The sequence below is a fragment of the Felis catus genome, chromosome D3 (genome assembly GCF_018350175.1).
Source record: "Felis catus isolate Fca126 chromosome D3, F.catus_Fca126_mat1.0, whole genome shotgun sequence".
Taxonomy (NCBI): domain Eukaryota; kingdom Metazoa; phylum Chordata; class Mammalia; order Carnivora; family Felidae; genus Felis; species Felis catus.
The window spans coordinates 14718825-14742777 of NC_058379.1; the positions used below are offsets into that span (position 1 = coordinate 14718825).

A 23953-nucleotide genomic window follows, 5' to 3' on the forward strand; every position below is an offset into this window, starting at 1 on the left:
TCTCTGCCCCTCCCCTGCTCATGCTCTGTCTCTCTCAAAAATAAATAAACACTAAAAAAAATTTTTTTTTAATCAAATTGCAAAAAACCAGTGGGGCCGGGTGTATCCCACGGGCCATCGTTTGCCAACCCCTGTTCTAATGTAGAAAGTGAATCTTGGTCCCTTCTGTTGCCCGGGGCCAGCCAGGTACCGGACACAGATGAGCCACTCGGGGCATGTTTGCTGAATGAGTCACTGGGGAAGGGTCAACCATGGGAATGCCACTCTCCTGGGAAAACACGCATCTCCTGGCATAACAGTGCTCACTTCTCAGCAGGTCAGCCCTCCGTGGCCGCACCTCTGAGGATCGTCCTGACACACTAGGAGGAAAATCCTCACCATGGCCAACAAAGCCCAACACCCTCAGGTCCTTGCTTCCAGTGGTATTCGTTTCCTGGGGCTGCTCTCACAAAGTACCACAAAGTGGGTAGCCTAAAACATCAGAGATCCTTTCTCTCACAGTGCAGAAACTCAGAGGTCTGAAATTCAGGTGTCAGCAGCTTGAGGCCTCTGGAGGATCCCCAGGGAGAAACCATCCCGTGCCTCTCTCTTAGCTTCTGGCAGTCACCGGCAACCAGGGACATTCTCTGCTTGTAGATGGACCACTACAGTCCCTGCCTCCATCATCACGTGACATTCTCCTCGCGTGTCTGTGTCCAAATGTCCCTCTTCTTGTAAGGATACTGGTCACTGGAATAGAGCCCGCCCTACTCCAGCATGGCCTTATCTTAACTTAATCACACCCACAAAGGCTCTTAGCCCAAATATGGTCACATCCACTGGGACCCAGGATTAGGACTTGAACATATCTTTTTTGGGAGACACAATTCAACCCACAATAGCCATCTAGCCTAGTCACTGCCTCACGCACAGTGGTCTACTCTCAGTTCCTCAAGTGCCAGATAAGTTTCCACCTCAGGGCCTTAGCATTTGCTATTCCCTCTGCCAGGAATACTCAGCCCACCTAGCTAGCTCCTCATCCTACAGGTCTTTGCTCAAAATACTACTACCACAGGAGACCTCCCTACCTCCTAGGAAGAGTAGCCTTCTTCCTATGATAGACTCTTTAAAAGTCTCTTTTATTCTCTTCATAGCTATTCTCTTCATAGCTATTTTATTCTCTTCATAGCTATTATCACTGGGGTGCTTGGGTGGCTCAGTTGATTAAGCATCCGACTTCAACTCAGGTCATGATCTCGCAGTGTGTGGGTTCGAGCACTGCGTCAGGCTCGTACTGACAGCTCAGAGCCTGGAGCCGCTTCAGATTCTGTGTTTCCCTCTCTCTCTGCCCCTCCCCTGCTCATGAGCGCATGCGTACTCTCTCTCAAAATTAAAATACAAACATTAAAAAAATAATTATTATTATCCCTATCTGAACCTATCTTACTTGTTTTTGGGTTTTCTATCTTCCTCTGACCCCCACCCCCACACACAAAAATTTAAGCCCTAGGAAAGAGGAATGGTCGTGATTTCAAACACGTTACCAGAAATGATTTGACACTCTTCCCTTCAAAAAGTGGAACCTAATTCCACCCACTCCCCCCGTGAAAGTGGAGCCAGACTGAGTGACTCACTTCTAATGAACAGAATATGGCAGAAGGGATGCCGTGCGACTTCTGAGGCTAGGTAGGTCAGAGGAAGGATTGCAATTGTCTGGCTTGCTCCCTCTTGCATCACTTGCTCTGGGGAAAGCCAGTGCCATGTCGCAAAGACAGTCAAGGGGCTCTGTAGAGAGGCCCCCATGGAGAGAAAGCAAACCTGCCAAGCATATGGGTGAGCACCTTGGAAGTAGATCCTTCAGACAATTCAGCCCTCCCAACGAAGTCTTGCAGCTGAGACCCAGGTATCACGGAGCCAAGACAGACCATCCCCACTGTGCCCTGTCCGAATTGCTGGCCCAAAGAAATCATAAGATAAATAAATGATTTGTTGTTTTAAGCCATTAAGTCGGGGGGTGTTTGTTACATAACAGGAGATAGCTAATAAATGAACCACGTACTTCTTGTTCACTGTTCCACCTCCAGTACCTAGAAACTGTGCCTGGCACACAACAGGTGCTTAGTTAGGATGCATCAAGTAGAAACCGGTTTGGATGAGAACCAAGAAGGTTGGTGAAGCATCTTTAAAGTTTGAAAGGAAGGAGATACAAAGCAAAAGAAAGGAAGAAACAGAACTCGGTTCACTACGACATCTTGGGATTTCTTTCCCAGACCTTCTTGCAGAAGGTGCTCTTGGAATAAAGGAAGATGGGTGGACCCCAACCCGGGACAAGGCAGGCCAGACTCACTGATCTGCACCACACAGCTGGCTCCCAACTCCGGTCCCACTATGTGGCTCCCGACACACTTGAACTTCTTGCCATCTGACAGCTGGGACTGGTTCAGCATCTCCACCCCCAGCTTGGACGTCCCCACGGCCACACCTCCTGGCTCTTCTGTCCATAGGAAGTCCGGGTCTGGGTATCCCCCGTCCCAGCGACAGGTGAGCTGCAGCGTGAGCTGTCCTTGTGACATCTCTGCCCGGCACTGAGGGGCTGACGGAGGGGGTGCTGCAAAACAGCAGAGGATGCGGGCTTAATCAGAGACTCCAAAATCAGCCACTGAGCTGGCCCTAAGGATTACAGAACCAGTGTATCAGAGAAACAGTCATGCTCATTTAGTGTGCCCTGAAATAGCTCCTGAGCACAAATTAGTGCATGACAGTAGTCCGGGTTTCCTCTGTGGAGTGTCCAGTCTCCAAGGACGTGGGCCTCATTCGTCTTTGCAATTCTCACTAGCCACGATGACCTTTACATGTGGCTATTTAAGGGCTCAGTGACTATATGCGGTGGGTGGCTACTGTATTGGACCACAAAGAATAGAACATTTCGATCATCATTAAAAGCTCGACTGGACAGTGCTGGTCCCCGGGGGGGGTGACAGGTGGGATTCGCCCCCACCCTTAACATATACTTCCTTTTTACTCTGTGCAGGCATTACTAAGAACACACAGACATTTAACAAGTTACAAACCTGTAAATCCTATGTAACCCATGTGTTAACAGCTATATGTGAAAATTCACATATATATGTATATTGTGCATATGTTCTATATGTATATTATGTATGTATTAAACGTATTATACATGCTTTATAGATTTTATATAATACACACAAATAGAATTTGGATCTTACATGGATGGGTAGGTACAAGTCCTCTACAAGAAAAATTATTAATAATATGCCAAAATGACAGTGAGATATTCTTTTCTTTCCACTCATGTTTCCTCTAATAAGCACATATGACTTCGTCTACAATAAATGCCATTTTATGAGAGAACACAGAGACTTATAAAGGCTCTGAATAACGTATGAATTAAGTAAGGTGTTATTATCCTGTTCAGTAATTTGCTGTTCTGATGCCTCCTGTCGTTAGCATGGGTTATGAGCACACTCTATGTGTCTACAGTGGTTTTCACCCAAGGAATTTGTTTTCTCACTCCCACAAGAAAGGTTCACAAACTGCTGGTTCCTAACAGTGCTAAAGGGCCCAAGTTCATGCATAGAATGAGGATGGTCAAATGCATACACAAATTTTGGTCTTTCCATGCAGTGGGATATTAACTCCATCACAAAACGGAGGAACCTTGAATACGTAATGCCCAGCAGAAGAAGCTGGTCATGAAAGGCCACATTGGTAGGAGTCCATTGATAGGACACATCCAGAATAAGCAAGTGCATAGAGATAGAACACAGATCGGTGGTTGCCAGGGGGTGGAGAAGACAGGAGGTAGTGACTGCTCGATGGGGATAGGATTTCCATTTGGGGTGATGAAAATGTTTGAAACTACACAGAGGTGATGTGATGGTCGCACAACTCTGTGAATGTATCAAATGCCACGGAGTTGTACATCTTTAAACGGCTGTTCTGTACTTTCACCTCAATTAAAAAAAAAGAAAAGCAAGCATTAGGCTCGGCATTAATTTCCTTCTGTAGCTCACAGGGACTCTCCTGTGTCCCCCACTTAGCAGCAAGCTCCTAAAAGTGACTCCTCTCTGACACAGAGCCCTGGGTGTGTACGTGTGTGTTGAGGGAACCGCAGAAGCACGTTCGGGCCCGTGCAGCAGGCATGCCTTTGTAGACAGGAGGAAGAGGCACAAACATGCAGCTCACGAAGGGTCGAGGTGAGGACATGGGGGAGGGGAGCGCCTCTTACGCACAGTAGACCAGGAGCTCAGTGGTCACCTTCCGCTGTCTCCCACTGAGCGTGTTCGTGGCCAAACACGTGTAGTTCCCTTGGAGGTTTTGTGACATGAGCAGCAGAATGAAGCTGCTGACCGTCAGGTTGCTTCCAAAGGGCTCAGTGCTGGAATCGGGGGCCCGGAACTGCCACTCAACCACTGGCGGAGGCCAAGAGCGACTGCTGCAGCTGAAGTCCACCTGGGAGCCTTTGGCTGCATAGAGGGTGCCATTGGGGAGCGTGCCGGTGCTGGAGATGTTGACCTCAACCTCATAGGGGCCGCCTGAGAATGACAGGGGGAATGGGGAAAGTATTCATTACTTAAGAGTTAACTTGAGCTCCTTACCAGATCTAACAGACGCAGAAATGATCAGGAAGCAACAATGAGGATGTCAGTATCTATCGAATACTTACTATGTGACAAATGCTATGCTTAAATGCCCTTATGCGTTCTAATCCTGAGATAAACGTTGATTTATTGGGGGAGGGGTTCAACCCTTATAGGAAAGGGGAAACTGCAAACCGCTCCTTTTCAGAAACACTGGTGAGGGGATAGGCTACCTGTGCATTAGAGCTAACACGGCAGGCCCAAGTGCGTTCCTTAAAAAGGCCTGCTTGTAAGGTTGGCCTTGGCTGGCGACTGGAACTTGGATTTCAGGAGGGTTTCGCCATTTCTAGACCTGACAAGAGGGAGGCTCATGGGCCTGAACCATTTGCACAAACAGTGTGGTTTACGCTGTACAGCTGCTTCCCCTGAGAGTCTGGAATTTGGGTACGTGCTAGGCGAGGGTGCCCACGTGATTAGCCCCCAGTAAAAATCCAGGGTGCTGGGTGTCTCGTGGGCTTCCTAACACATTTCACCCATGTTGCCACAACTCGTTCCTGGAGGAATTAAGCGTGTTCCATGGGACTCCCCTGGAAAAGGAGTCTTGGAGGCTTGCTCCTGGTTTTCCTCAGACTTAACCCCATGTGCCTTTTGCCCTTTGCTGAGTTTGCTTTGTATCCTTTCACTGTAATAAATCAAATTACAAATGCTGAGTCTTGTGAGTTCTCCCAGAGAAATCACTGAGCCTGGGGGTGGGCTGGGGGACTCCTAGCACAACTTCACACTGAAACACAAGAAACATTGGTTCCAGGCCCAACTATGGCCTCTATTCACTAGCTGTGTGACCTTGGGAAAATTACTTAACCTCTCTTAGCCTCCACTTCCACATCTGTAAAATGCGGGCAAAGCTAGAACCCATTGCAAGGAGCTATGGTGATACTCAAGTAGTACAGCAGAACAGTGCTGGTCAGGTTGGAAGCATGGTAAGTGCTGGGTCTTCTCCGGATTCCCCTTACGTTTCTGAACTTCTTTCTTATCCCCAGAAATGCCATCCCATGGCTGGTGGCCAGTGCATCCAAGCTGAGGCATCTCTTTTGATGAAAAGAATATATTTAACACCTATTTATCCCAAAGTCATTTAGTGTGTTACCTCTGCCCTTTCAGAAAGAATCCGGAAAGGGCAACACTTAGCCAAAGGAATAAATCTGTGACTGTAGAATTTGAACAGAAATAGGCCAGTGGGAAAAATTATTCCGGGGAGGAAAAGGCTTTCCCAGAGCCCCTCAAAGTACAGCATCTATTTCACCTATGTCTGAGGCTATTGTATGACTCTAGAAATTGTGCATTTCCGGGGCACCTGGGTGGCTCGCTCTTTTGGGTGTCCGACTTCGGCTCAGGTCATGATCTCGCAGATCGCAGGTTTGAGCCCCGTGTTGGACTCTGTGCTGACAGCTCAGAGCCTGGAGCCTGCTTCAGATTCTGTGTCTCCCTCTCTCTCTCTCTCTCTCTCTCTCTCTCTCTCTCTCTCTCTGTCCCTCCCCACTCACGCTCTATCTCTCTCAAAAATAAATAAACATTTTAAAAAAGAAAGAAAAAAAAAAGAAATTGTGCATTTCCCAGGTCAGAATTCTTGACATATCCTTCTCAGGTTGGGGCTGGTTCCCAACAGTTGCATTGATCTGCTGGAACCATGTCACCTGCCATAGAGGGTCTGTTTTTAAAATGATGCCATTAGTATGGGAGGTACCACTTACTGTTGCTGGCTAGCTGGTTAGGTATGCAGACCAACAGGTAATAGGGCGTGCCCACAGTTGGCGGGCATCCAGTTAAACAGAGGGTACCTCTGCAGCACTGACAGCCAAAGCCCAGGCCAGCAAAGAGGTAGTGTGTTAGATTGGCCAGCCTGAGTCTTCCGACTTGTGGTCTGGAGGGCCATTAGTGGCCTAGAATGGATACTGTGGACCCCCAGAAACTGGGTGGGAGGGGCTTCTGACCAGTACAATTCTCATTAAGAAACAGGGCTGGATACAGGGAATGGATGAGAAGGAACAGGTGGAAGGATTAGAAAAAGAAATCAAATGAAAGAACCTGAGAGGCCTCCTGAATGAAGCGTTCAGAGGTCACATCTCATCTATAAAGCCCTTGGGTTGAGTCTGCTTTCTTTTTTTTTTTAATTTTTTAATGTTTATTTATTTTTGAAGGAGAGAGAGAGAGAGACAAAGCGTGGGCAGGGGAGGGGCAGAGAGAGAGAGGGAGACACAGAATCCGAAGCAGGCTCCAGGCTCCGAGCTGTCAGCACAGAGCCCAACACGGGGCTCGAACCCAAAACCATGAGATCATGACCTGAGCCGAAGGTGGACACTCAACCCACTGAGCCACCCAGGTGCCCCGAGTCTGCTTTCTTAATTAAAGCTGACGCCATCTTGAGTCCCTGGGGTTCTTCCCTTGCTCTGACTTTACTACACAGGAGAAGGTGCCCACTTCCTTCCCTTCCACTGCTCTCTCCACCCGCTTGATAATTTATCCCCAAACAGAAACTACCAGCCCTTTTTGCCTGCAGGGTGATGGTGACAATCACTCAAAGGGAAAGAGAGATGGGGAACAAAAATAAAACAGCCAATAAATAAAAATATAAAGTGGTTACAAAGGCTCGGCGTCTTACTGAGGCCTTGGTCATTGGAGTTTGAGTTCTCAGCTCTATCTTGGATGGGTGCCTTTGCCTGGGGGCCATGACCTTGTCCTCTGAATTCAGAGACCTGGGTGTAAATCCTACTGCCACTTACAGATAGACAACCTTGGGTAAGTGCCCATCCTTCTCATTCTCTCCTGCCTTTCCTATGAGACGAAAAGAACAGTAAAAACATCTATCACCAGGTTACTGAAGGACCCAATAAGAAAATACAAGCAGCACACTTAGCCTGGTGTTTGACCTTGGTCAATGTTCTATAAATGTTACCTGACATTATTATCGGTAGTATCCTTGTTGATTGATTCAATAGGCATCAGCAAACCGTGGCCTACTATCTGTTTTTGTACAGCTCACAGGCTAAAAATGGTTTTCACAGATGAATATTCGCAATCGATTTGATGAGAGAGAACGCTAACTTTGAATCACAATTAAGTGAAATGTTATCCCCCCAAAAAAAGGAATTCTATTTTTCTCATTACACTATACTATAAAAAAAGTACTCATTTATTATTATACTTTGAATTTTGTCAATTAAAAAAATGTGGTAATGCGTTTACACTCTTGTTTTGGACGTTTTTAACCTTATCAGTTGGGCCAGAACATCTGAAATATTTATCATCTGGCCCTCTACAGAAAAAGTTCGATTCCTGTTCTAGAACAACGTACCAGTGCCACTGCCTTCCTCTTCTCTGCTAACACCCATTTTTTTTTAATGTTTATTTTTGAGAGAGAGAGAGCGAAAGAGTGTGAGTGGGGGAGGGTCAGAGAAAAGGCGACAGAGGATCTGCCGTGGGCTCTGCACTGATAGCAGTGAGCCTGACGTGGGGCTCAAACTCACGAACCGTGAGATCATGACCCGAGCCGAAGTCGGACGCTCAACTAACTGAGCCACCCAGATGCCCCTCTGCCAACATTCTTGATGTTGGAACTCACTTCTTTCCTTCCCCACCCCCCGACCCCAATAACCATAGTTTGGCCAGTCAAGGGTCTCGAAGAGTTGACTTACGACTCAGGGACCCACAAAATGGGAGATTTCCACCTCAGTATCTTGGGTTCCCTGCCAATTAGAAGAGTTATCTTCAGGCATTTCTCTTTATACCAGCATTTTGATTTAAAAATGACCTAAGAATAGGGGCGCCTGGGTGGCTCAGGTGGCTAAGCAACTGACTCCAGCTCAGGTCATGATCTCACAGTTCGTGGGTTCGAGCCCTGCGTCGGGCTCTGTACTGACAGCTCAGAGCCTGGAGCCTACTTCGGATTCTATGTCTCCCTGTCTCTGCCCCTCCCCTGCTCACTCTCGGTCTCTCTCTCTCTCTCTCTCTCTCAAAAATAATAAAAAACATTAAAAAAAATGACCTAAGAATATATCAGGTAGTCTCTGCTAATCAGTGGGCATACCTATGATTCTAGAATGAGATAAGATCCTTGGGAAAATTCGCAGAGACTGTTCTGATACCACTTTTAGAGACTGAATATAGAGACATATGTGACAACCCCACTGCCTCCCGATTTCCCTAGTGATTGCCAATCCCATCCACAAAGCCGGAACCCAGAGATCTTCAGCTTCTTATAGGGACGCATCTCTGCTTCAGATGAGTTTGGCGAGACTCAAATTAATCGCGCTCCGGGCAAGGATCCTCCATTTTCTGAAAGGGGCCAACAATGCTTCTTCAACTTGCCCAACACACCCTTTCCCTAGGACCTTATGTTATCATGAGGCAGAGTGTCACCGCCAGCATCACAGAATGAGTGCAAATAGATTAGCTCAATTAGCCAGGGAACGTGGGACTTTCCTGAGGCCCCTTTCCTGGAAGTCTGGAATGGTGGCCACATCACTTGCTAGACAAAAGTGCTCCCCATCTCCCAAACCCCAGCTGATTCCAAAGAGAGTCCTGGAGGTTGATACAAACCAGCTTCCTCGCTGTCCGTGTGCCATACGGCTCAAATGTTCCCTCAACACTTGCTTGGCCTGAGAAAAACAGACACAGGGAGTTTGGCACCATGTGCCATGAGATCTGACTGTGGCTTTCGTGGGCTTATCTGATTGCTCAGCTCCCCCGTGCGTGAGAGATGATATCTTTAAAGAAGAACAAAGTCTAGTGGAATGTGTTAAGGTCTCTGCTACCTTGCCCATCCCTCCAGCAGGGAACACACAGGAGTTCTACCCTCATACCCACCCCAATTTGGAGGCAGAAGAGGATGGGTAAGTCAATGAAATAAACAGCCTTGGCAGCCCTGAACTGCTCCGGACTAAGGGATTTCTGGATTTTCGGGAGCGCCGGTCCCAATCTGGAGGGCAAGGCTTTTCAACTGCACCATTAAATTAACAAGTAATAGTACAGTCTTTCATTCTGAGACAAACGACAAAATCACATTGCAATGCCCATTCCTGGCACATTAAATCACTCCAGGATTGTAAAACACCTGACTCCCTGGAAGGCAGAGGTATAAAACGCCCCCTGATCAATAGGCAGACGTCTAAACAGTAAGGAGGGAGAGGCTACTGGCTTCATAGTCAGCTTGTGTCTCTACAGCATCTCTGTCCGTTCACGCACTCAAACTCACAGATAACAACTTGTCACATCTCAGAATTTGTTTTCCTAGCTTCCAAGGCCATGTTGAAACGTTTCCAAACTTCTCTCTTAAGAGACTTAGTTATCAACCATGTCAGTGAAAAGACGGGAAAAGCAAGATCTGGACACACGGAGTCCCTGACCCACAGAAGGTCCTGTTCAAAAGGCTTCGATATGAACGGATTACAGGGAACCTGAGATGCAGTTTTCCCACAGGAATCCCATCACCTGCTTGACCAGTTGGTCAAGATAACATAAACCAAGTGCGTATAGCGTGTCCAGTTCTGCGCTGAGGGCTGTGCACGTTAATGTCACGAATGTGCGCAGTGAATCTGTCCCTCGGTTCCACCGTTATCCCTGATTCACACATGACAAAACTGAAGTGAGAGATGTTCAAGTGATTTCCCCAAGGTCACAAGGACAATAGCCAGCAGCACCTGGATTTGAACTTAGGCAGCTGGACCTCAGTGTATGCTCGTAGCCACTCAGCAATACCATGGCCCTCCCAGAAATAGTGATTGGATCAGACCTAATCCGTATTCCAAAATCTTCCATGCAAAATAAGGGCTGAGTCCAATCTGAGATGTCAAGGCTTCTCCTTCAGCCACTGTCTGAGGAGGAGCAGGGAGAGGCTCCCTGATGCCCGGAGGGTCTGGTGTTTGTCTGGGCTTCTCCTAGAAAGGGAGCAAGACCTGAGATTCTGGAGGGCTCCGGTATACGTGGAACCAGAGGACATCTGTGCTACAGACCAAATGTTTGTAACCCTTCCAAGATTCATGCTGAAACCTAATCCTCAGTATGATGGTTTTTGGAGGTGGGGCCTTTGGGGGAGGTGATAAGGCCCTAAGAGTCGAGTCCTCATGAATGGGACTGGCGCCTTCTGAGGAGAGACCCCGGAGAGATTGCTTCCTCTCTCTCTCTACCCTCTGCCAAGTGAGGACACAATGAGAAGACTTTATCTACAAACCAAGAAGCAAGCCTCACCGGACACTGGGTCTGCCGGCACCTTGATCTTCGACTTCCCAGCCTCCGGAATTGCCAGAAGTATTCGTTGTTGAAACCATCCAGCCTAGGTTACTTTTGTTACAGCAGCCCAAACTAAGACAGTCGGTGTCCTGTTTTCACAAACGAGCCTATACCAGTTGAGGACACTGAATAAGTGTCCATACTATGAATCACATCACAGTAACTCAGGAAGCCCCAAAAGCTATTTGCATTTAGGGATTCTTTTTTTTTTTTTTTAATTTTTATTCAGTTTTTTTTTTTTTTTTCAACGTTTATTTATTTTTGGGACAGAGACAGACAGAGCATGAACGGGGGAGGGGCAGAGAGAGAGGGAAACACAGAATCGGAAACAGGCTCCAGGCTCCGAGCCATCAGCCCAGAGCCCGACGCGGGGCTCAAACTCACAGAGCGCGAGATCGTGACCTGGCTGAAGTCGGACGCTTAACCGACGGCGCCACCCAGGCGCCCCCAATTTTTATTCAGTTTTTAGAGACAGAGACACAGTGCAAACAGGGGAGGGACAGAGAGAGAGGGAGACACAGAATCCGAAGCAGCCTCCAGGCTCTGTCAGCAGCCCGGACGCGGGGCTCAAACTCACGGACCTCGAGATCGTGACCTGAGCTGAAGTCGGATGCTTAACCGACTGAGCCACCCAGGCGCGCCTTTAGGGATTCTTTTAAAATTAAGTTCACATTCATCATAAAAAGGCCTTGCGTTTATCTCCCTACAGGGCAATAATGAAACTAATCCACCCTCCAGTAAACTTAGCCAATGATTAATCAATGTCAGATAAAGTCATCATAAACTGGAGGGAGTGATGATAATTTTTTAAAAAGTAACAAGCTGTATTGCCATCTTACTCGGGGGTCAGAAGAGAAGATATGTATTGAGCAGACTGACATGAGGAGTTATTAATGACCGGCAGTTGGAGTGACCTGCCCATGAGAGCACAGTGAGCACTGAATAGAGCTGGGCCAAGGTGGGCGACATTTTTAATACACCCACATTCATCCCAGGCAATTCAGCAGTTCAACTACGGCATCTCCAGACACGAAAACACTGTACTCCCAAATCCTATAAGCCTCAAGGGTTGGGGGCAACCTTGGAGACCATCGAAAAACCTAGAAGTGTCCTTGAAGCCTTGCTTTTCCTCATCCTCCACTTCCAATCCCCCCCAACAGGTCTCACTGGCCTACCTCCAAAATAGTCTGAAGCTGTGCATTGTCACCAAGGACACTGCCACCACCATGGTTCTGGCCACCAACATCTTGTGTGCCTCCAAGCGGCTTCCCTATTTGCATCAGTCCTTCTTGAGATCACGCACAGACATTCTGCATGTGTTAGTGAAATAATGCCACACACACGCTTAAAGTTCCAGGAGTTTCCTCTGGCATCCAGAACAACCACAACAAAAATCTCAATTCCTTGCCAGGTATATTAGTTTCTTGGGGCCGCCTTCCCAAGTGCCATGAACTTGGTGGCTTAAAACCATACAAGTGAGTTCTCTCACAGAAGTCTGAAATTGAGGAGTCAGGAGGGCAACTCTTGCTCCAAAGGGCCCAGGGGACCAAGAGAGACTCCTTCCTTGCTTTTTTCCAGGGAGCTGGCCATGAGTCCCTGGCATTCCTTCCAGCTGCATCCCCCACTTCCTGCCTCTGTCATCAGATGATGTTCTCCTTGTGTGTCTCTGCATTTTCCTCTTTAAAAAAAAAACAACTTTTTTCACATCTATTTATTTTTGAGACAGGGCACAAGTGGGGGAAGAGCAGAGAAAGAGGGAGGCACAGAATCCGAAGCAGGCTCCAGGCTCTGAGCTGTCAGCACAGAGCCCGACATGGGGCTTGAACTTACAAACAGTGAGATCATGACCTGAGCGGAAGTTGGACACTTAACCAACTCGGCCACCCAGGCGCCCCAGCATTTTCCTCTCCTTAGGATGATACCAGTCAGTTTGGATTAGGGCCCACCCCAATGACTTCATCTCAACACGATTTCATCTGCAAAGGCCCTATTTCCAAATAAGACCATGTTCACAGATACCAGGAGTTAGGACTTCAATATTGGCACATTGGTGGGGGGGTGGCAAGGGGGGAAGGACAAGGATATAATTCAGCCCATAACACAAGTCCTACTGGGCCCTACCTCACACGTCCCATGCCCTCACGCACTGGGCTCGCACCACACTGCCTTGTCTCGGGAGCACACACACCACACTCAACTCACCTTGCACTGGATATCGTTCTGCCTGGATCACTCTTATCTTTGCATGACTGGTTCCTACTTATCATTCAGCTTAAATGTCATTTCCTCTAAAAGGTTCTCTCTGACCCCCCTAATTTTTTTTTAATGTTTTGTTTATTTTTGAGAGAGAGACAGACACAGAGAGATGGAGTGTGAGTGGGGGAGGGGCACAGAGAGGGGGAGACACAGAATCTGAAGCGGGCTCCAGGCCCCGAGCTGTCAGCACAGCGCCCGACATGGAGCTCGAACCCACGATCTGCAAGATCATGACCTGAGCCAAAGTCGGTCGCTTAACCAACTGAGCCACCCTAGAGCCCTGACCCCCCTAATTTAAAGTGTTTCGGGGGTGCCTGAGTGGCTCAGTCAGTTAAGCGGCCAGCTTCAGCTCAGGTCATGATTCTGAGGTTCACAAGTTCAAGCCCCTTTGTGCTGACAGCTCAGAGCCTGGAGCCTGCTTCGGGATCTGTGTCTCCCCCTCTCTCTGCCCCTCTCCCACTCGCACTCTGTCTCTCTCTCTCCTCTCTCAAAAAAATAAACATTAAAAAATAAGTAGATAGATAGATAGATAAAAATAAAATGTTTTGGAGAATCACCCAGACTCAATGCTCTGCATAGCCCTCATCACTGTGATATCTCCTGATGCATTTATGTACTTGCTTATTGTCTACCTTTCTTCCCCCACCAGAGTGTCAGCTCCACGAGGGCAGGGGCCTTGTCTGTCCTATTCACTCCTGTGGCCGGGGCCTTGAACGGTACCTGGCATTGGGCTTTCAATCAATCTGTGTTGAATACAGAAATAAGTAAATCATTTTACAGATGAGGAAACGAGGGAGCAGTGATCACACGTATATTTCTACACGGATACCCATCGAAACCAGTAAGCAGCACACTGTCTTTGTAAAGGGCTATCGAGCACGTATTTTAGGCTCTGCAGGCCATACGATCTGCATCGCTGCCACTCAAGTCTGCCGTGGCAGCACCAGAGGCAGTCAGAGATAAGATGTACATGGATGAGTGTGGCTGTGTTCCAATAAAACTCCATTTATGGCCACTGGAATTTCATACAATTTTTACATGTCACAAATATTCTTCTTTTGGTTTTGTTTTCCCCAACCATTTAAAAATGTTGGGGCGCCTGGGTGGCTCAGTCGGTTGAGCGTCCGACTTCAGCTCAGGGCACGATCTCGCGGTCCGTGAGTTCGAGCCCCGCGTCGGGCTCTGGGCTGATGGCTCAGAGCCTGGAGCCTGCTTCTGATTCTGTGTCTCCCTCTCTCTCTGCCCCTTCCCCGTTCATGCTCTGTCTCTCTCTGTCTCAAAGATAAATAAACGTTAAAAAAAATTAAAAAAATAAAATAAAATAAAATAAAAATGTAAAAAATACTCACAGCCTGCAGGCCAGATACAGCCCACAGATATGGCTATAGTTTGCCACCCCCATTCTAAATTCATGCGTGTATATCAACAGATAAGACGGTGTTTTTGGAACGTGCACTATGTAATATAATAGCAGCTCATGTCAAGCCCCGTGGTCAGCACTATAGCATAAGAGCACTAGGCCTTACAAGGTACGTAATGCATTATCCCCAATTAACAAAGAAAAACTAATGCTCGGAGATATTAAGCTACCTCCTCAAGGTGACATAACTTTAGGATTGGAACTCAGGCAAGACTGACTCCATCATGTTACACTCTGACTCTGGTGCACAATCAAACGATATTAAACAGCAAGGATGATACTAACTAGCCGAAAGGAATCGCTAACTACTCTGCCAGGAGCCATTAACGGCACTTTATCTAGATAAACCAGAATCTAGTTTTCACAGGAATTCCAGGACGCAAGAATTCTTTCTGTCCCCATTTTACAGAGAAGGAAATCCAGGCGTGAGAGGTCACTCGGCGGGCAGGAAGCAGAGCCAGGGATGAAACCCAGGCATCAGCTCCAAAGCCCTCCTCCCTCCAGTCCAAGGCTCCGAGCGCACGGCCAGCCGACCCCAGTGTCCCGCCACCGCACTTACGGGCCACCCGCAGCCACACTCGGAACCACCGCGTCTCATTCAGGACCTCCCGGCAGGTGTAGTTCCCCTCATCCTGCAGCCTCAGCGCCTTGATGTGCAGCGAGCTGCCATTGGCCAGAGAGAAGCGCGGCTCAGCCGGCCGGAAGCTGGAATTGGAGGACAGGAGGAAGACAGGCTCCGAGTCATCCCGGTACCAGGTCACGAGGCCCCTTGGTCCCGAGATGTTGCCACAGTGCAGAGTAACGTTCTCGTGAACCTCTCCGATGACCGGAGCCTCTAATCCTGCACAAGGAAAGGTCAGGCCGTTACTACATTTCTTCATCTTGGAACACCCTCCCTTGTGCACAATCTCTCTACATTAGGATTTTTAATTTTTTTTTTCAACGTTTATTTATTTTTGGGACAGAGAGAGACAGAGCATGAACGGGGGAGGGGCAGAGAGAGAGGGAGACACAGAATCGGAAACAGGCTCCAGGCTCCGAGCCATCAGCCCAGAGCCCGACGCGGGGCTCGAACTCACGGACCGCGAGATAGTGACCTGGCTGAAGTCGGACGCTTAACCGACTGCGCCACCCAGGCGCCCCTCTACATTAGGATTTTTAAAAAATCAGGTGTGTGTTTTTAAGAGCCTCCACTCTGGGGGGGAATTACTGGCCAGTGCTGATTTTAATGAACGTGTGGTAAATGGCAATTGCAGAGACAGCCCCAATGTCCCCCTCCCCCACTACCCGGGCCCCTCACCGCCCTTCACCGCCTGACTGCACTGCCCTCCCACCCTGACGCTTGCTCTGGCCAATAAGATGTCAGCAAATGTGATGCAAACACAGGCTTAAAAAGCACTTGTGTAATTGGGCTTGCTCACTGTCACTCCAGCCGTCACCTTGAGAAGCAAGGTGCCCAGGTTAGATCCCAGGAGGAAGATGGAAGCTAGGTGTGCAGACCCCAGTGGTCCCAATCACCTGAGCTGAGGCCATTCCAGATCAGCCTTCAGCCGCTGAGTCGATGGCCCAACATGCCAGTGAGCCCAGGCAAGATCAGCAGAGCTGATTAACCCCAGCCCTTAAGCAATAAGCACTTACTGTCATCTTGTGATTATTATGCAGCACCTTTGTGGCAATAAATAACCGATACAGAACCCAAATGGTTTTATTTGCCTAGAAATCCAGAAGGGACGAAAGGAAGAGGGCCTGGGCTTTGTTCCCACAGTCCTTTCTCCATCTGAGGTGCGAATGATCCTGGAGTCAAAGCTCTCTTGCAGCTCCGACTTTGGGCATGCCCTATGCTAGGTACTGGGGAGCCAAGGATGGGCAAAACAGGGGGAGCCAAGGATAAGCAATACAGAGGGAGACGTCCGGGATCTCCCAGGCTAGTGGGGAAAACAGACAATAAACTGGCAATTACAATACAGCGTGATAAGTACTATGACAGGGCCTCCGAGAAGAGGCTCCTAAGTCCAGCTGGGGTGACCGCCAGGGAAGGTTTCCTCCAGGAGGCCACACTGAGATCTGATGGACAGGTAGGAGTTAGCCAGGTAGAGGGAACAGCAAGTTCATAAACCCAGACCAGCAGCAGCAGCCGCAGGGCGGTGGCTCTGTTAGAAATGCAAATGATCAGGTCCCACCCCAGAACATTTAAATCAGATAAATCACCCATCTGGGCGTGGCAGTGGAAGGTAGGCTGCATTTTAACAAACCCTCCAGGTGATTCTGATGCTCACTCACGACTGACAGTTGGCTAAGGGCCACTGATCTGGCACAGACTGTCACCAGGTAACAAGAAGCAAACGCAGCCCATTTTGCTGAGAAGTGTGGAAATTTTCCAGCCCCCCCCCCTCGCCCCAGCCTGCCCCCCACAGTCAACAACCAAATACAAAGAGGCCACAGGCACAGGAATAATCGGCAGAACCTATGAGGAGTCTTTGACTCATGCTGTCACACTCAGTAGAGGAGAAAAGTGTGATGCCAAGAAGGAGAGTGGGCTAACTCCAAGTCCTGCAGTGAGAAGGCAGCAGGGTGGGACCAGAAGCTAGACTTCTTGCCATCCTCCAGCACGTTCTCTTTCCGCCACCTCAGAAGCTTCCAAAGTATGTGAATCTACGGGACTTGCGAAAGGTGGTATTTCATCACAAAATAAATTGCCTTTGACAACAGTACTGGGACAACTGAATGAAGGCGGACCCCTTACCTCACACCATATGTGAGAAATTAACTCAACTGGACCACAGATCTAAATGTAAGAGCTAAAACTATACAGTGCTTAGGAAAACAAATAAAAGAATAAATCTTTGTCACTTTGGGTTAAGCAATGGTTTCTCAGGACACCAAAAGCACAAGCGAGGAAAGAAAAACGGATAAATTGGACTTTGTCAGAATTAAACACTTCTGTGCATCCAATGACACCATCAAGAAAGTGAAAAGACAATGTACGGACTGGGAGAAAATACCTGCAAATCACTTATCTGATGAGGGGTTTGTACCCAGAACATATAAAGAACTCTCAGAATTCAACAATAAAAAGATAAATAATACAGCTTAAAAATGGGCAAAGGATCTGAACACATGCCTCCAAAAAGATCTACAAAAGGCCAGTAAGCACATGAGAAGATGCTCCTCATAAGTCACTAAAGACATGCAAATCAGAACCACAGTAAGGGACCTACCACGGTATACCTACTAGAATGGCTGGAATCAAAGAGAATAGCAAATTAACAAATACTGGAAAAGATGCAGAGACTGGAACCCTTCTGCATTGTCGGTAGGGTTCTCAAACGGTGTGGCGACTTTGGAAAACAGGTTGGCATTTCCTGACAAGGTTAAAGTAACAGGATGACTCAGCAATGCGACTCCTGGGTGGACATCCAGGAGAAAGGAAACCGTGTCTACACAAAGACTTCACACGTACATTCACAGCAGTATGATTCATAATGGCCAAAAGATGGAAATGTCCATCAAATGCCCATCAGCTGATGAGTAGATAAATGGTATATCCATATGGTGGGAACATTATTTGGCCATAAAAAGGGATGAATGAACGGCATGGATGGATCCTGAAAACATTATAGTAAGTGAAAGAACGCAGTCATAAAAGATTACATATCGTGAGTCCGTTTATATGAAATGTCCGAAATGAGCAAGTCTACAAAGATAAAAAGTAGGGTAGCAGGTGGCTAGGGCTGAGGAAAGTGGCCTGGCGGGGGTGGGGGGAAGAAGGAGGTAGTGAGGCGTTAACTGCTAACACTCAAGCCTGACGCTTCTTCTTAGAGTGATGAAAACATTCTGGACTTAATTAGTGGTGATGGTTGCATAACCTTGTGAATATACTCAAAACCACTGACTGACATAGTTTAAAAGGGTGCATTTTATCGTAGGTAAGTTATATCTCAATAAAGTGGTAGAAAAATAAATAAACTGCCACCTGCCTCTGACAACCCTTCCCGATTATAAAAGAAAGAGTAACAGTGATTTGTCTTTGGCCCTTTGTATGGTTAGAAGGGGCTCCCTTTGAAAGACTGGAAGCCAGCCTGGAGCCACAGGACGTTCCAACTCTCCCTCATCCTAGCTGCACCACTCCCACATGCCGGGACAGCACGGAAAAAATAAACAAAACAAAACAAAAAAAACTCTAAGTCAGTCGCTGGGAGGCGGAGAATGTCGTCTAATGATAGAGATTCCAAAACAGCAAGAAATCTTTCTGAAAGATCACTTGGAAAGGCAGGTAAGAATTAGTTTAAGTGATTAGGCCTGAGGACCCAGGTCCTCAGTGGCAATCCCCATAGAGGAGAGAAGACGGGCTGTAGCATTACAGACGCAGTAGGTGTTCATGAGACCTGCAGACCTGCCCCTTCCTGGGCTCCCTGGCAAAGGAAGAAAGAAAGAACTTGGAAAAACCCCGGCAAAACTTGAATCTCGGAACTTGAGCTAACATTGTCTTCTCCTCCAAGGAGCAGAAAGACACAATCACAAAAGAGACCATTTGGAAGCATTCCCCTTCTCCTGGCTCCGCTCACTCCGTTCTTTTTAACCACTGAAGCTGAAGGTGACCTTGGAGGTCATCTCAATCCTGAGATGCGGCAGTCCTGAGTGCTGGGGTCAAGATGAGGCGGGCCAAGTCCTCATTTCACAGATGAGAAAACTGAGGTTCACAAAGCTTCTGTGATTTACTTAAGGGCCCACACAAGTCACTGGGAGAGCTGGGACGGCCACTGAGGTCTTCATACGTCTGGTCACCCAATCAGACAAGATGAGACAATGAGACAACTGTTTGTGTCACTAGAAGCTGTCCCCACGGTATCTAGAGGGTCCTCGAATGCCCCCCCTCCCCGCCCCGGGCCACCAACCTTAAATTCAGAATATGGTCCCAAAAGCAACATGAGCAACCACTTCCCAGTGCTGCCCTCATATTATCATCCTTTACAGAGTTGGGGGATTGTACCCACTTATGTTCCTACCAACTTCTCCCCAAGAATGACCTAGGATTGATAAGCTCAGGTGACAGTGCAGGCATGAAGACTGTCTAGAGTTAGGTGACAGGAGAAAGTTGTTTTTTTTTTTCCCCCTAAGATAACTCCCAATTTGAAAGATAAACAACAAACATACACCAAGCTACGGAAGCCCTCCTAGCACTACACACGAAGGTGAACTTAGCCTGGGTATCAAAATGACCGGGCATGGCGGTAGAGAAAGTGTCCCTGTGTGGTGAGCGGCAGACAGCCTAGAAGCTGGTTCATTCCAGTGCGATGATATCAACGCAGAGGTCTGATGTCCCCAGGTCCCTGATATTCACAGAGCAGTAAACACCGCAGACAGCCAGAGAAAAGGGAACAATCACCTTTAACTTCTGGACACAACCAGTTGGAGACTGTCTGGCCTCTCCTTTTCTCCATTAGCACAGTGGCCATCAAGTCCAAAGCCTGCAGGGGTCAGCACATAAGGTCCATCACTGAAGGGGGTTAGGGGTAACTACAACAGGAGAGATGGGACAAATTTGGGGTCACATGCCCTAGAGAGAAGGGGTGACCACTGCTCAGTGGAAAAGTAGGCCCTGTGCTGCCAGATCATCTGATTTTTCCAGATAAACCAGAAACCTAGACTATGAGAAATTTTACTGCTTTTAAATGAATGCTGAAAACAAAACAAAACAAAATCTTTTTTAATGTTTATTTATTTTTGAGAGAGACAGAGAGAGAGACTGTGAGAGCATGAGTGGGGGAGGGGCAGAGAGAGAGGGAGACACAGAATCTGAAGCAGGCTCCAGGCTCCGAGCTGTCAGCACAGAGCCCGACGCAGGGCTCCAACTCACGAATCATGAGATTGTGACCTGAGCTGAAGTTGGATGCTCGACCGACTGAATGACCCAAGCGCCCCAAAACAAAAAATCTTATGAGAGCCTGACCATTAGGAACTTTTGGCACTTGCTGCTAGGAAGCTCAAAGTGCAATTCCTCTAAGAACCTACAAGAGGAGATCAGCAGTGTGAGCTGCACTGGGCAACACAGAAAATAAGGCTCCAAGTATTCTGGCAAATTACATCACCCTCCTGGGCCCATCTCCTTTCCCTCTACCTGAGCCCTCACTCTCACTGCTCATCACCCTGCCCTGCACACAAAAGACATGCATTCACTGGTGAATTAATTCAAAAATGCTTTTTTAATGTTTTTTTACCCTATATATTTTCTCAAGCAACACTCTGATCTTATTATTACAAGGGAGAGCGCAGATGGAGCATTTAAGACTTTCTGCCAATCATGTCAAGTGGAAGAGGTCATGTCAAGTGCAAGGGCAAGTTTTTTGTAAGTGAAATTACGTCAAAATAAAACAGTTTTGTTTGTTTTTTAGGTGAAGGAGGAAGGCAGGGTTCTGAATGTGCTAGTCTGCACAGGTCGGCTTGCAGGGGTGTGTAGGGAAAGCCACAGGTTACAAGTGTAAGGCGAGTTCAACCTTGGGCAGAGGAAGGAGAGAAAAATAAAGGAGCCTAGAGTTTGAGCCCCAACACAGCAGGTAAAACCAGAACGCAAATTTACATCCGACGCCTTAAAAAAAAAAAAACAAAAAAAAAAAACAAAAAAACCAAAACAAAACACCACTCTGCCCCCTACACGTGTCTCTTCAATTTTCCTATCTTCAAAATTTCCCTCTTCAAATTCCCCAATTTTCCCATCACCTCTCCGCAGGCCCTCCGCAGCCTCGCTGGCTGCCCACTCCAAGGGACTGGGGCTATCTTGCCCTCCATCAGGCGCCCGGGAAAATTCCTTCCTGCAAAGAGAGCCGAGCAGCGAGCAGGAAACTCAAGACCCTCCCGGGGCGGCTGCGGGGCCGCGGCCACAACGGGCTCCCGCGGAGTCGGAGGGAATTGGGTCTCCGGCTCTCCCCACCCCTCCCCTCCCGTGGCCCGGCGAAGCTCAACTTCTCCCTCGGGATCGCGGCCCCTTACCTGCGGCGACCCAGCGGGCCAGCAGCACCCCGAGGCAGACGAGGACCTGCGGCCGGGACGGCCGGACGCCCGCGGCCATCTCGCCCCCGATGCCGGCCGGGGGCTCCTCAGGAAGCGCAGGCGCCGGCTGGGTGGACGTGCGCCCCCGCCCCTAGGGCCCCGGCCCCCGGGGTACTGAGCGCTCCTCCCGAGTCCTCGGAACGACCGAGTAGCTCCGCTTAACGCAGCCCCCAGGAAGGATGCTTGGGCTGAGCCCGAAGTCCGGGGCTGGGAGCTGCGCCGGGCTGCCGGCGCGGTTCTGGCCCCGGAGCGCCCGGCCCGGGGTGGGAGGGCGCACCCCGCCCTCTGCGCCCGCCACCCACTCCCGCTCGCGGAAAACAACAGGAGCCGGACTCCCTCCCGCCTCCCTTCCAGGCGGGAGCCCAACTTCCTCTACCTTGGCCGGGGAGGAGGGCTTTATGCAAAGGGCGCGCGCCCGGGCGCGCCGAGCCGAGTCCGGCCCGGTCGGGGGTGGAGCGCGGAGGCCGGTCCCTCCCCGAGCCCACTGCGCCCGGGACGGCAGCCTGGAGTCGCGGGGACCGCTGGGCCGTGCAGAGCCCTGCGGCTGCCGCAGGACGGCACCCCGGTCCCCGGCCCCCGGCCCGCCGGGCGCTCCGGCTGCAGCACCCGGAGAGGCGGGCCGCCCGGCTGCAGGATTCAGGGTCCCCTCGGCGTCCCAGCTTAGCTCTTCCAGGGTGCTCCCGTGCTCTCCTGTGCTCCGGCGGACGCCAGGACCGCCATGGCTGTCCCCGCCTACCCTTTGCAGAACGAAGGCAAGTCTACAGCAGGAGAAAGATGATCCCTTAGACCTCCAGCCAAAAGCGGCCACGAGACTCCTGTTCTCCTGTTAACTAGCTGAGACCACACAGCGAGAGCTGGGGTCAGCAGAACTTGTTCTCGGAAGCTTTCTGCCCCCCCCCCTCCGACCCCCACCACGCTCAACCGCATCCAGTGTGATTCCCAGAGAGCTGAAATCCCTCTTCCCTGCCACATCCTCATCCCATCCCGTCCTAGGAAAACCAAGGTTTCTATATCCTCAGGAAGAGCTGACACTTGAAACTGCCCTAGGAGGAAGCCCCTTTAAAAAAAAGTGTGGGGTGCCTGGGTGGCTCAATGGGTTAAGCGTGGACTCTTGGTTCTGGCTCAGGTCATGATCTCACAGTTGGTGAGTTCCAGCCCCGCCTGGGGCTCTGCACTGACAGCTCTGAGCCTACATGGGATTTCTCTCCCCCTCTTTCTCTGCCGCTCCCTGACTTGCTCTCTCTCTAAGTAAACACAATTTTTTTTTTAATTGCGATTAGTACAGTAAAATATTACTCTAGACTCTAGGAGGGGGGTATATGGGTGCCTGCCTTCCTGCAACTTTTCTGTGTTTGAAAATGTTCATCATAAAATATTGGGACAAAACCCACGAGTTCCTATTGACAAAAATCATTTGTTCTGTTGCCCAAAGGCCCCTTACTGAAATACTTCTTCCATGATGAAATCCTCTTGAAACTAATGAAACGTGTGCTTTGCCTGATGAACTGAGCCATAAAGTTGTACGGCTCTTCCCTTTCCCCTCTTTCCCGCAGTGATTTAACTCTTCAGCCAGCTCCTGACAGTTTTCTTCCTTTCCCTTCCGTTTTGTTGGTTCATCTTCTACCTTGTGATGGAAAGTAAATTTCATCCTCATTGACCTCTTCCTGTTTCCTCAGTGCCTGGCACCTCTTAACCACCCACTATGTATTTGTTAAATAAACAAAGGAGAGGTTCATTGGTTTTGGTCTTGGAGCTCTGCAGGCTTTTCTGACAAACTCCTGACCTCACATTCCCGACCTGAAGCCAACAAGATAGAGGTAAAATCAATAGCTGGCAAGTTTCCAGCTGAGGCTCTGGAATTTTCTGTGACCCTGGTGGTACCTCAAGAGAGGAACTGCACAGAGCCGGCCCTCCTGATATATTTGCTGAGTCAAAGGTGAGGTTCTCCTGACCAGTTAGTTCTCCACCCCCACAAGGATCAACTTCCTTCAGGATGGTTGACAATGCTGAGTAGTTTGCATGGCTGGGGACTTTTTCCAAAGCTACTTTAGAAACTTAATCTCATTGGGCCCTCCCTACAACCCTTGTACAAGCAATCCCACTTAATAGATGAGATACCTAGAGATCCAGGAGGGTAAGCTCCAAGTCACAAAGCTGGTTGGTGGCAAAGCCAGGACTGGAGCCCATCTTTGTCCCACACCAAGTCCTGCCAAGCAAAATTCAATTTTGTCACTTATGCATGAGCTGCCATGGTCCAGATGCTTTGGGTGTTACCGGGCCAGCCGACATGGGCACGTCCCTGAACGGGTCTCAAGACAGCTCTGTAGCCCAGGAAACCCCCCACCCTCCCTGGTCTGGG

General features: G+C 49.0%; 1 protein-coding gene across 4 annotated transcripts in view; it reads right to left on the reverse strand.

Annotated features, from left to right (window-relative positions):
* VSIG10 (V-set and immunoglobulin domain containing 10) overlaps positions 1 to 21956 on the reverse strand; it is a 34364-nt gene extending 12408 nt beyond the window's left edge. For 2 of the 4 annotated variants that reach the window (XM_019814601.3, XM_011287800.4), the window contains exons 1-4: positions 21535 to 21956; positions 15107 to 15388; positions 4239 to 4541; positions 2327 to 2587 (exon numbers count right to left, since the gene is read on the reverse strand). In XM_019814601.3, the coding sequence (XP_019670160.2) occupies positions 2327 to 2587; positions 4239 to 4541; positions 15107 to 15388; positions 21535 to 21613 (925 nt within the window). In that variant the 5' untranslated portion in view covers positions 21614 to 21956. Of the gene's footprint in view, positions 1 to 2326; positions 2588 to 4238; positions 4542 to 15106; positions 15389 to 19933; positions 20282 to 21534 lie in introns of those variants that run through there. The other 2 variants (XM_011287799.4, XM_045041380.1) reach the window with 2 other exon arrangements.
* Between the last annotated feature and the right edge of the window lie 1997 nt (positions 21957 to 23953).